Here is a 13,926-nt window from a genome sequence, read left to right on the forward strand (position 1 = left end):
TTGATAGAAAAAGAGTCATTTTCTAGGGTTTAGTCTGCACCTTCCAAATATGTACTTATTTTGTGCGTAGGTCCTGCAGAAATATCAGAAACCGGTCGTTTTCTCAGAATTTTGGTTTTTTAATCATTTTCCTTATATCTACCATGACTCGGTTACGGTTAAGGATTGAACACGATAGTGGGTGATTAAAATACACCGCCAGCTCAGTTATTCCATCCGAGGACTGCAGTTTCGTGCTTTTTAGCACTCATCAGCCCGGAATAGGAATCACTTGAGCTGGAGGCGAAAAATCTCTTAAGGGAGCCAAGAGAGCCAAACAAACTGGTAGCTAATGCAGAATTAGCAAACCAGATGAGCGACCGCAGTGGGTGGTTATGCTCCGCTTATGGGCTCTTCTATCACCCCCTTTCGTATGGCAGATTTGATCGAACTCACCCGTTATATAGAAAAAAATCTATTTTTTGAAGAAAATTACAAATTTTAGGCCTTTTGCTGGAAACCTAAATATTTTTTGATTTGGATAAATATTTTTGTGGTTCGTGTGGGGATATAGGGGCAACAATTATAGGGCATGAAATTTTCTAATTGCAAAAAAAAAAAAAAAAAAAAAAAAACGATTTGCCCTAGTGCTGGTTCACATTTTCAAGCTCGGACGGCGCTCGGGGCGAAAGTTTCCTGGCGCCCCGCCCCCACACCCACAGAAAAATCAAGTTAGTTTTAACATCTATGCATAATACATACTTATTTTTTTTTACATATTAATGAACAGAACAATCACAGGCCTATGCATAATACAAATTAAAACACAAGCAATCAATCTGTTTCGAATATTTGTGAAACATTAATGCCCCAAAAACTTTTCGAAAAATGGAAATGCTAAAAATCCAAATATTTATCTGGTAAAATATTATCCTACTAGATAAAAAACAAACAATTAAAACTGAGTTGGTTAATCATATTGATCAAACTAAGAACACGAATAAATAATTTGCTGATTATAAATAGAAAATGTATTTATCGAAGTAAATTACATCAAAATCAAATTTCGATCTAGATTCATCCAATGACTTTTTTCAAGAGTTTTTTGGTTTTACTTGTACCAACTTAATACCAGCTTTCATATATGTTATAAACAAAGATCTTATTCTTTTGTTCAAACATTTGTAAGTTTTAGGGAGAAGCCCACAAATACTCAACAACATCGAGCATCGCTCAGAATAGCGTTTTTGGAGCTCTAATATCGAAAAATCACTGTCCTTAATGATACAAAATATGGCCTTACAAATTGCATTTTAAGACTTAAGTTAAAGAAAATATTCGTGCAGGGGTCCTTATGCCGCCTTTCTTTAATATCACAAGCAATGGGTTTTGAAAACGACAGTTACAAAAAAATTAAGTTGAATAGCCCTTGAATGTAAAACATTGCTTAATTTTTTTGAACAATCATTTTGAACAATTTTCCTGTGAAATGCTCCAGATCCTCCTATCCATAAAATCTTCAGCGTTTGTCTAAAGTTGCGTTTTTGAAACTTCAACTTCGAAAACTTGCAGGGGGGAAGGAATTGATTTCAATATTTAAAAAATAATAATAATCGATCTGAAACAGTCTCTAAGTTTCCTCCCTTACCATAACGTCAATAAACATGGCCTATAATCGCGTTTTTAAGGCTAAAATTGCGTTTTTTAAAACTAAAGGTTTCAAAATTTTGACCGGACAGCTTTTGACCTTTTTTCCTAACCGATCAAAAAGATTGTTTTTTTTTTTTGAATGAGCCCCCTTAAAACGTTTTTCTAGTTACGTCACTTGCCCGCAGGGACAGAATTCAAGCAAATTTGGTGAGAACTAAACAAAGGAGAAGTGCCTTTTGTTTGAATCTAAATAGTTATATTCTCAGAAATTGTATCTGCTTCAATGATACAAAGGAAACGAATGCTTTGGAGAGGAATATTTTCGTGTACTAGAAAAATAGAGAATGATTGCAATGATTCTCTATTTTGTGTGTCTATGACTGTGTATCTATGATTCACGAAATGAGGGGGCTCCGCAAGGTGACCCTAATTTTATACAATTGGGGCATTTTATACAATGAGGGGCGCCGCAAGTCGCCCCTCGGGAACATGTCGTTTTCGTGTGAATGTCGCCGTGTTCCGTCGAAACGAGGGGCGCCTTGAGGCACCCCTTCATTTCGTGGCGCCCGGGGCGATTGCCCTGCTCGCCCCCCTCTTGGGACGGCTCTGGGTACGAGTTGCTGTTGTTAAATGTATATGAAACTTTTTTAACAATTGTTTTGATCTAAAAGGAAAAATATAAGAGGGTGTAAAATTTGAAAAATCGACTTTCGTTTTTGTTTGGGACACCCTAGTGTATACTCATACAAGAGTCCTTTGAAAGGAACATTTAAAGTTGCTGAATCCAAATGAAGCATATACTATTTCTTGGGAATGAACTTCAGTCTTACAGGATTGGCTGCTCTTAAAGTGAATTCAATAATAAGTTGAAGCTTGTCCCTGGGATCAATGGAACTGACTTCAAAATTTCTTAAGATATTGCTTATTATAATTTTTTCCTCCAGCATAGCAAACTTTTGTCCTGGAAAAAAAAAACATTGAGAAGTTAGAATATTAACTAAGTTTCACTGAAAAATGAACGTTTTTTCTGTGATAAGAATTATATATGCATCGATGTTTTTTTTTTTTTGACAATCTTTTTGTTTAGCAATACTCTTGCATATATGTATACTTTTTGGAAGTAAGGAAAAAATGAGTGCCTAAAACATTATTTAGAAAACGACGAATGCATTTATAATGAGAGAACTTGTGGGTTGTAACATAGTGCACTGCACTTGATCGTTTGCCTTAACTTACTGATGATGTTTGCACTGGATAGCCAACTACAGAATGGTTAAAAAAAAAAAAAAAAGCCCCGTCCTCTGTAAAAAAAAAAAAAAAAAAAAACTCTATCGGTTTTTCCGCTGAACTAGTCAAACCTAAATTTTAGACATGGTTGTTTGAAGGTATATTCTCACGATTGTGATGGTTTAAAAATACACGGAACTCACGGTTATAGTGGGAGAATTTCAAAATTTTCGAAAGGCAACACTTACTTTTCTTCTTGCTCAAATTGATCAGCGTATGGAAAAATCATGCGTGGTATTGTATGAAAAACTTTTGAAATGTCAGGACAGCAAAATTTGTCACACAACTGTGGCAAAAACTTCTCACCATTGTGCATTGTCATACATTATTATCGCTACATTAAGGAATATGTACTAGCGTGCGCTTTTACGCGGATTCATCTGTTTTTATTATTTTCATTTTTTTATTGCATGTCGGTTGAACTCTTAGTGCATGCATGATTATTTCATACCGAAAATCTTTTTGTTGTCAGAGTTGAGGTTCGTTCCAGATGTTAGTACTGTTCCTAGGGAACACACGTAGTGCTTTAAAATGGTTGTTATAACGTGATATGTGATTGAATGGCGTATTCTTATTTAATACCTTTTCCTAGCTGTTCAGCTTTTTTACAATGAGATACGACCTTTTTGGCAAAGTGTATTTTTTAAATACATAATGGATAAGCTAAAAGTATTTTCTATTCACCAAGCCTATTTTATAAATATTCACCTATCTCAAAGGAATTTTAATAAACTTCGAATACATTCCCGGGAGTTCTTGTCGATGTTTTTGGTAACTGTTTATAAATTTGTGCTCGTTTGATTTTGGTCGGAACTGAAACTACATTCGCATTACGTTACATTTGCAGTTGTGCCGGGGAGAGATGACGGATGAACTGGAAGCGGAAACAGGACACTTCATTTTGTATTAAGTAGGATTAGCAAGAACGCGAAACGGTAATTTTTACTTAGAGAAGAAAAAAACCCCTAAAATTTTAGATTCAGTTAACGAGGATTATAACGTATTTCTGAGACATAATCCACAGGCATCGTGTACTTCTAGTTTTTATGATTTTAGCATTGCATTTTAAGCATTTCTCGGTGCTGATATAACTTTGACGAGTAATCTTGTCGATTTATCTTGCAGACTGGTTTTGAACTTTCAATTTTTGTCGCACTCTGCTGGATTCTTTTGTCGGTCTCACGCGTTCTCACTGATCCTACCCGCTAAAAAATGAAGCGTTTTGTTTCCGTTTCCAGTTCATCCACCCTCTCCCCGTGGCATAACTACTAAACTACTGAGTACATTAACAGAATCTATCACAATACATTTTGCATTTAAAATATATGTAATTGTAATAATATTGTTTTCGTTATAGCTTTATTTTCAGTGTTGTTAACTTACCAATGCAATTTCGTGGTCCTGCTGAGAACGGGATGTACGCGTACGGATGTCTGTTGAGAGAATTTTCAGGAAGAAATCTATCTGGATCAAATTTTTCCGGGTTAGGGAAAACTTCCGGATTTCGGTGCAAAACATAGAAGTTCAGATGGAGTGTTGTACCTTTTGGAATTGTGTATCCATCTGTGTATGAAAAAAATAATTTATAAAAGGTGCATTCGATAGTTTCTAGTCATACAGATTTCTTCGTGTTTGTTATGACACTGAAATACACTGCCGTGTTAAGCCCGGAAATTGTATCTGTACTTGTTTACAAAATTAAGTTATTGTTACCAGGTGATTCTTTGCAATGTACTTCACGATGGTCTATTGTCATCTAAAAGTGAGAAACATTTTTTAAAAAGTCTGCAAAAGTGGCATGCGAATCAAATATAAGAAGGGGGAAAACTTTAAAAAACAATTTCTCATTTTGAGCTCGACTGCAGATACCACTTTTGTGCTCAGCACGGAAGTGCAATGCTCAAGCTCTCAGTTAAAGTTAAAAATGGAAATTTTTTTTAGTAGCCAATTCTCGGTAGTAGCAATTTTATCAGTAGCCACTTTCTTTTTTAACACACCTATAATTTGTATAATTAGTATAATTTGTTAATTTTTATAATTAGTATAATTTGTATGAACATGAATGATGTTTGTAAAACACTTGAAATAATTTACCGAAATTGATGTCTTCATTCAAATGTCTTCCAATCATGGGAACAGAAGGAAATAATCTTTGACTTTCCTGAAAGGCAATAAAAATGGCTTAAACTCTTTTTCCCCCACATATCGTCACCTCAGAGCAACAGTACGATATGTAATCCCATAAGTAATAGTACGATATCAGACTGTTGCTTTGAGGCGACGATATATCGCATACGCGCACACACACCATTCTTTCACATAGGTATGGTACAGCAAATCCTTAAAAATACAGTAGTGGTAAACAAAATTGCATCACTCGCACCGCAAAGAAGAGGAATTCCATCCCGACTGCATTCAACACACAGTCAAGCATCCCGTATCCTAGATGATTTGAAGATGTATTTCTGATCAAGAAGTTGGTGGGCTTCACTTTGTGCAAGGAACAGTAAACGCTCAGGTGTATATTGGCATTTTGGAGAAGAAATTGCTTCCTACTATCCGGGATCACTTTACTTTAGTTCCAAACGTCATTTTCCAGGATGATTCTGCTCCGTGCCATAGGGAAAAACTGGTAAGTAACAATTTAAAAACCATTATCCTGCCATGGAGTTAAGTAATTTTTTTTCTCTAAACTCACACGCAGGTTCAGAAATGGAAAAATGAGCATGGGGTCAGCAGTTTGCCTTGGCCCGGAAACAGCCTCGATCTACGTAAACAATTATCGGATTTCTGCTGTTAAATGTTTATTTCATACGTGTTGCAGAATTTCACATACATTCATCGTTAATCGGTCGACCAAAACTTCTCACATAATCCCATTGTTGTGAAAATGCGACGGTGATGCAATTTTTTTTTACCAGCACTGTACGTTGGATACTCAGGTCACAGACATAACGTTTAAACGTAGTAAAATGATTGTCAGAACATTGACAACCATTTAAAACGTTTATGAAACGAAATGCATTACCTGGGTGCGGATGCGGAGGTGACATCCACGCCAATGCTTTTGTTAAATGAATAACCTTTGATTGTTCCATTTTTGTTTTTATTTTATTAGTAGTATTGTCTAATTATTAATAGGTAAACATATTTCGTACAGGTTTGAGATAAATCGCGACTTTTTTTTGTCGTTTTCTTTTTAAACTCTAATTAAATTCATGTGGTATCTCAATTTTATATCATGTATTACCTTGTAAACGAAAAAAAAGTGAGTTGAATTTGCAATTTATTGTAAAAATGTTGTCGATGCTAACCGGTGTTATTTTACAATGGAATCAGGTCTTGTTCACACGAGGCAACATTGTTGAATTAACTTTGGAACGAGCAGTAATCCGGATTTGCATCAGGCAGAACGTGAAGGGATCGCCAGGCATCCTTCACTCTACAATCAACTCATCAGGCACGCCAGGCAATGTGCCGCTACCAGTGGCGGCTCGTGCCTTGAAAAAGTAAGGGAGTTAATTCATGGGTGCACTGGCACTCCCCCCCCCCCCCCCGCCCTTTCCCTGGTTAAAAAAAAGATTTTTCAACAAATATATTTTTAAATATTTAAACTTTCTTAAAATAATTATTTGTATTAAATAAATGAAATTAAATTCATTTTAAACGCAGGACAAGCTACAAAATACTTAAACTACCTAGTAAATCACGAAATATATCAATCTCAATGTTTATGTCCATGATTGCCGGCAGGGTGGTCCACTCCACCTGCCCCTGACTTTCAAAAATAAAACTTAATTAATCAGAAAGGGAAAAGTTACAAAAATGATTAATCTCACGTTTGTGTCGAGCACGCTTTCCGGCGCTGCAGTACGCCTCCCTTGCAGTACCGGTAAGGGGCTGCAAGGGAGGCACTTTCACCCCCTGGCTTTTCAAAATAAATGCATAAATACATTTTTAAAAGCAATATTAATCTAATATTTTTAATAGTAATATTATTTTAATTTTTTATTAAGTAATTATTTTGAATTAGTAAAATTAATTTTATTTTAATCAAGGCCAAATTAGAAAAGTGCAGAAATATTATGATCAGAGAAATGTGTAAAGATGATAAATTAATTAACTTTAACAAAGATAAAAATACATCTCAGTATTCGCTTCAAAATAAATAAAATTAAAATAGATAAATTGAATTTTTAAAAACTAATAATAAATAAATAAAAAAATAGCAAAAAAAAAAAAAATTCTTTGCGATTTACATGCGGGGGTACCTTTCTGCATATGAATCCGCCGTCGCCCATGGACCAGATTCAGAATTTTTATGCAGACAAACGCTGTGAAAAGTACATCGAGCTCAATTCTACCGTTAAAATGCTGTCAGGTTAGGCTTGCCTCAACTATAGTTGATTCAACTCGGCTCCGTTTTAACAGAACTGTGGAACAGCTGCTCGAATAAATTCGGCTTATTAGACAACTTAAAACGTCAGTCAACTAGTAAACAGGCAACTTTTTCGAAAAGTTTGTTCAACTAACTGCCTCGTATGCGTAAAAGGCCTCACAGATTCAGCTGGTTTTGAAATAAAACCAGTTTTCTGCAGAGGTTTTCGATGGATTAAGAAGTATTCCAGGTCACTTTGTAGCGTGGTAGCATCGACCAAGAAGAAGTATCAAATTAAGTACGGAAATTAAAAAAAAAATTGAGTTGGCTTTAATACTAATCGCCTCTTTTATTTTTTACCTTTAAAACGCATTCTAAATACTTCATATTTCGCAGCTCATCTTGCGTAGCTTGTCGATTTTTGTCACTTCCGAATATGTCATGCAGCTCTGCGTCGATCTTTTCCTGAACATGTGGATGCAAGCCAATGCAGTACAGCGCAAAAATAATTCCCATAGCTGTAGTGTCATGGCCCTGAAAAGTTTAAATATAGAGTGTTTGATTAGAATTTTAAACAAGTATAATATATAATGCAGCTCTGGTTAGTTGAGCTGTGACTTCGACTTTGTTTACCTGTTTTTAGGGGAGCTTAGTGAAAAATAGACGTGTTATTGGCTTGGATTTTAGTTTGAATATTTTTGAAAAACTACTAAGAAAGTTTATCAACTCAACTTAGCGCCAATTACCGCTCCCTATTTTTCGAAGCAGAGGTAAACATTGTCAGAGTCGGAGCTCAACTTCTCAGAGCCTCACAATATGAACTTTCAGTATATTTACGAAACTTCATTTGAAAATGCTTAACATTTTCACGGTGTTAAGTACTTAAGAAATTAAAAGCAACATCAATTTGTTTTCTATTATATGCTATAGTTAGTTTATAACTCCTTTCTTTCATTTTACATTTAAAAGTAAAATCTGTGCCAATATAGCTATCGTATTAGAAAAAGTTTCTTCTACTACTTGCACAAAAACGGACACTTTAAGGCTATTCGTGTTAATTTACTAAATGTATGGAACTATCAAGCTGAAAACAAAATCCTCATCTAAATAATAGCCGATGATCGAGTAACCCGCGTGTTTCAACAATGAAACTCGCGCTACGGCATGATAATTTGATAATTTGTTTTGGTAATGTTTAACATGCAGGGAAAGGCTTTATCGTGACAAGGCTGAACTCGATCCGGTAACTTAACTGTTTTACTGGTAAGACTGTCATTTCAGGGGAATTAAGAAACGAAAAGCGGATGAACGTTATCTAATGGAGTTAGGTTTAAAACTTCAACAGTCAAAATATCACCAAACAGGCAATTGCTTCCTTCAAAGGTAGAAGAAGAGAAGCAAACAGAGAGTGTTAGTACTGATATTTGGATCTTGAGTGATAGCCGAAGCTCTATTCAGCATCTGTCTGAATGGTGGAAACAAGGTGACAAAACGACTCTGAACATAATCCAACATCTAAAACACTTGAGTAAATGTCTCACCATTACTTTTCAATGGATACCGTCACATGTGGATGTATTTGGAAATGAGATTGCTGATGGGCTGGCTCGTCAGGGGAGCCGAGAGATTTCTCCTCATAACGGATGCCTTTCTTTTTCAGAAATTGCAACCCGTGTTAAGCAAAGCATCAGTTCCTCTTGGAGACAGCCCCCTATTCATGAATAGTACAAAGCATCCCGCCCTGGTGCTGCTTTACTTCGGGCAAGTAGTAGAGAACATCAAGTCGTCCTAGCCCGACTGAGAAGTGGACCCACTCGAGCACAGCGACATGTGGCTGGTATTAAGGTTTTCCCCTTGTGCCCAAAATGCAATTTGACTCAGGCTGCTCCCGCCCATATTTTCTCTTGCATCGGCTGTGACCTGAATCAGCTGTATTCCGACCCTTCTGCTGTTTTGGAGGGACTTCGTTCGCACGGCTTCATGGACTTGGTATGATGTTTCTGTCTGCCAAGTGGGACAAGCAACAACAACAACAGAGAAGCAATTCTCACCAGTCATACATTGACGGGCAACTTTCTAGTTTTACAGAAAAAGAAGGTATACAATGCAAGAGTATGAGCAAATCATATGAATTCGCAAAAATGGGGAGCAAAGAACTGTTACACATCTTAAATTAAAACATCATTTAAAAGTTTTTTTTTGTTTTTTCTTTTGCAAAAGATGAACTTCGCTCGGAACTTTTCATTTAATTTGAAAAACAACTGGTAATTGTTTTTCTGATCTAAAAAATCATGGGGTGCTCTTCATGCAAATTGTACATGTTATATGCATTCCATGGTAATGAATAGCTAGCAATAAGAAAATTAAGACTGCCTGATTCCTTTACATTAAAGTTAAACTGAAATGAAAGTTAAAATTGGAAATGCGGTTAAAATCGGGCTAAAAGTACTTGTTGCTCCTGTTCTAATTAGTCTGGAAACGTCAAACAAATTTTATTAAGAAAAGAAAAATCTTCGATTTTTGCCGTTATATTAGGGAATTTATGTCAAAATTTTCCTTAAAATTAAAATACATATGTATATTAATTGTGGTTAATTATTGAATGTGATTACAAAATATTGAATTGCTATCATGTGTAAGGACACATGCACTATTTCATCTGAAGCTAAGCAAAAGAAGAGGATTAAAGTTGAATTGAAAAATTCCATTACTCACTATTTATGTGCAGCTTGTGAGTAAAAATGGAAGATACATGGAATTTAAGCTTATTTTGATGCTAGAAATGATGTTTTTTGGTTTACTTTTATTGTTATAAACTAGAAAATCGCTCGTCAAGGTTAACGGGTGAAAATTGCTTCTAGTACATTTGGACGAAGCAATTGCCTGTTTGATGTTTTTTTGATAGTTGAAATTTTTACCCTAACTCCAGTGGATTAACCCTTAACTCCAGTAGATAGCGTTACTTGTTGACCACATTTTCGTTTCTTCATTCTCTTAAAATTGCAGTCTTGCCAGTAAAACAGTTAAGTTACCGGATCCAGTTCAGCGTCGTCAAAATTAAGCATTTCCCTGCCTGTCAAACATTACCGAAAAAATATCAAATTATCGTGATATGGCGAGAGTTTCATTGTTGATGACGTTAGAACGTTGCTCGATCAGTGAATTCGTTATAATATATATGAGGATTTGTGACAATGATTACTGAACGGAGAAACCAACATAGTTTGCTGGTCTTTATGCTTCCATAGTCACGCGTAGAATAACCTAAATAAGAAATCCACTTCGATACCTCAAACATGAAAGTATCCACCTCTTCTCTGATGTCTTCTTCACTCAAACTTTCACCGTCGATGTGGAGATTAAGAAGCAAGTCCATGAATGTTTCTCGCTTTTTTCCGAAGTAACCTTCATCTTTATTCTCATTTTTATTTGCGATAGAACGCTCCTTTAAAAGCCTTTCCTTTTTTTCTTTTATTACCTTAATATAGAAAAGAAACATACAACAATTATGTTAGACAATAAGCAGTTTATGAATATATGTGAGTAGAACTAAATATATTTCACAGGAATGACGAAATAAAATTTTGATTACGGATAATATATCTGCACCTTAGAATGGCAACAATCAATGTCAGATTTTTACCAAATTTAATCTATGAAACTGGGCGACGTTAAATATACTCGTGGTCACAATGTCCTCCAAGTGAAACGATACCTCTGTGGGTGCCAGACCAGAAAGTTATTCGGCTCCTGGCCTGATTCTAAATTCTCAAACTGTCCATAGATGGCACCACCATCTATTGTGTTGTCTTCTGAAGGCAAGGCGCCTGGCACACAGTCCTTCATAGTTTGAGGGCCAAAGGTCCCTTTGATAGTTGATAGTTGAGAATTTATGATAAAAATGTGTTCCAGAATTAGTAAACTTTTTACTCGAATTGTTCGCAAAAGTTTGGTCTAGATAAAACTTCTCTGTTTTAGAGGTTTTTCAAATTTCTAAACGCGGTTTTTGATCTCTCCAAAACTCAAATCAATTCGAACTTTAATAAAACTTAATATTTTTAATGAAGACTTATTTACAAATAATATGTGTTTACACAATGATAAACGAATAATATTTCTTAAATATAACAAGTTGCACCGTATTCGTGAGGGTTCAAGACTTAGAGCAAGAATTAGTACCTGGAGGGAACAAGTTCAATCACTGTGTAAGGAAAAGCTGAGACAAACATCCCAAGCCACATGGTTCAAATACGAGTCATGGGAGGCGCACCCGTTTTGCGTGAAACTAGTGAAAGAAAACTGATTTCTTCCAATACTTTACTTCGAAATACAGGATGTCCGAAAAGTCGTTGGTACACTTCAAAAATTTGTAGAAAGACAACAAATAGTCGTAGGAATGTATGAAAAAAAAAAGTATAATTAAAAGTAATCGCAGTATCGTCACAGCAACAAAATCAAACGTCATGTGAGATGTTCAATCATTTTATTGAACCGAAAGCAATGCCTTTTATTACCAGAGTTCAATGTGTGCACCGAATGTTGCTCGAACCACATCGAAACGGTACTCAAGTTCGTCCCATGTCCAAAAACGGTACACACTCTGGCAACGAAAGGCATTGCTTTCTGTTGTTGTTGTTGTTGTTGTCGTGTACCAATCAAGCTGACTTTTCGGGGGGTGCGCTGCTTCGCTTTTCCAACAGTATCGTAATTTGGTGTGAGGTCCGACTTCCACAGTACACGCATGCCATAAGAAGCCGTTTATAGGGTAGGTAACCATTCACAGCATAACAACGCATTCACACCAAGAAAGGACAAGAACAGGAGAGAGAAAGTTTATCCGTGCTTGAGCCGGGATTCGAACCCGGGACCTCCCTCTCGCAGTGAAACTACTCTTACCCCTAAACAAGCAGGGCGGCTAGCTTTCTGTTCAATAAAATGATTAAACACCTCACATGACGTTTGTTTTTTGTTACTGTGCTGGTACAGCGATTTCATATTACTACACTTTTTTGAGCCATCACATTGCTTATTGTTCTCATTTGACTGTTTTGAATTCCTATGATTTTATTTTCCCTCGGCCTCCCTCTGCAGCACCACCGTCGGCCGGCCCCTCCCGCTGCTGCTCCGCCAGAGAAAACAGTCTCCAGGTTGCGTCCATATCCTGCACTCACGCGCGTAAATACACACACACGCGCGTACATACACATACAGGCGCGTACACACACACACGCGCGTACATACACATACACGCGCGTACATACACACACGCGTACATACACACAGACACAAACATACACATACATACACACATACACATACATACACACACCTACACACATATGCACACACGCACCCACACATACCCACACAATCATGCCTGTACACAAACACACACATGCATGCACGCACACACATACAAACACACACGCCTACATACACACACACACACTCGTGATTGCGAAAAACGTAATTTGAAATCAAGATGTTAAAATTCAAATTATTTTTTTTTCTCTTTTTTTCTTTTCTTTCTTACGAAACTCAAGCTTGAAAATCCAAGCTCAGGCTAGAGTGTTTTTTTCCTTTTAGAAGCATTTTTAAACATTTTGTTATTCTTCCTCATACGACACCTAATGATGTGAAGGATACCATTGGGTGAACCCGTTAAGGGGGATACAGTGAGCATCTATTTCGGAAAATGAAAATATGCGATGACATTGACATTTTCTCTTATATGTACCTTTTCCGTGAAGTCGTGTAAGATTTTAATATCTTTGGCAAAATCCCTTCCCGTTCTGGAGAACTGGAAAATGAAATCTGACTGCAACCACGGGTGAACAATACGTTCAGTAAAAAGGCCTCCCAAGCTGGAAGATATAAATAATGTTTAAATATAATAATGTATAATAAATAATGTTTAATAAATATAAGTAATAATTAATAAAAGGAAATCCAGAAGTTCATAAATAAGAAACTACATAGATGCAGTTTATTTTGTTAGTAGATTTAGTTTCTTTGTTGTAGCTTTTGTAAGAAGAACTGCCTTTGTATGGGTTACAGATAAATAGAATGGCAATAAATAAACATTAAAGATTAGTACAGGCATTAAGGATATCTTCGAGTTACACTGGTTTCATATGAGCGGATTAAAACTTTTTAGAGCATTTGACTATTGAAAAAAAAAAGAACTTGAACTCCCTTGATTATTGACCCTTTAGGTGACACATTGATCAGTAAAGATGAGCTTCCCTGAAACGCTTGATAGCTCGTAACAACAGGGGCGCCCCGAAATAAAACTTTTGGGTGGTAGAAATTCCCAATTTGTTGAATGGAACTACAAATGTTGGCGAATGTGATGATAGTTTTGCCAAATGGAACTCCACCTTTCATCGAATGATGATAATTTTTCCGAATGAAACAAAATTTACCGTCAGACAAAATTTACCAAATAAGGACATTTTTGGATGGTCACTGTGATTTCCTGTAATTAGCCCTGCTTAACCCATAAACGTTGTACGGATCGTTTAGAATATGCAGGAGGCACCACGAGCAGGCGATCTTTCTACGTGCAATATTATAAATGATAGAAATTTGTTGATGTTGTACAGTTCAAAACAGGAGTTCTTAAACAGTTT

General features: G+C 36.2%; 1 protein-coding gene across 1 annotated transcript in view; it reads right to left on the reverse strand.

The window, feature by feature from the left end:
* Nucleotides 1-2,429: 2,429 nt before the first annotated feature.
* Nucleotides 2,430-13,926, reverse strand: part of LOC129216293 (cytochrome P450 4c3-like) — a 28,081-nt gene continuing 16,584 nt past the window's right edge. The window contains exons 5-10 of the mRNA XM_054850502.1: nucleotides 13,032-13,158; nucleotides 10,584-10,772; nucleotides 7,655-7,828; nucleotides 5,011-5,077; nucleotides 4,300-4,479; nucleotides 2,430-2,590 (exon numbers count right to left, since the gene is read on the reverse strand). Coding sequence (XP_054706477.1) covers nucleotides 2,430-2,590; nucleotides 4,300-4,479; nucleotides 5,011-5,077; nucleotides 7,655-7,828; nucleotides 10,584-10,772; nucleotides 13,032-13,158 — 898 coding nt within the window. The remainder of the gene's footprint in view (nucleotides 2,591-4,299; nucleotides 4,480-5,010; nucleotides 5,078-7,654; nucleotides 7,829-10,583; nucleotides 10,773-13,031; nucleotides 13,159-13,926) is intronic.

This window comes from Uloborus diversus, chromosome 2 (assembly GCF_026930045.1).
Source record: "Uloborus diversus isolate 005 chromosome 2, Udiv.v.3.1, whole genome shotgun sequence".
Lineage (NCBI taxonomy): Eukaryota > Metazoa > Arthropoda > Arachnida > Araneae > Uloboridae > Uloborus > Uloborus diversus.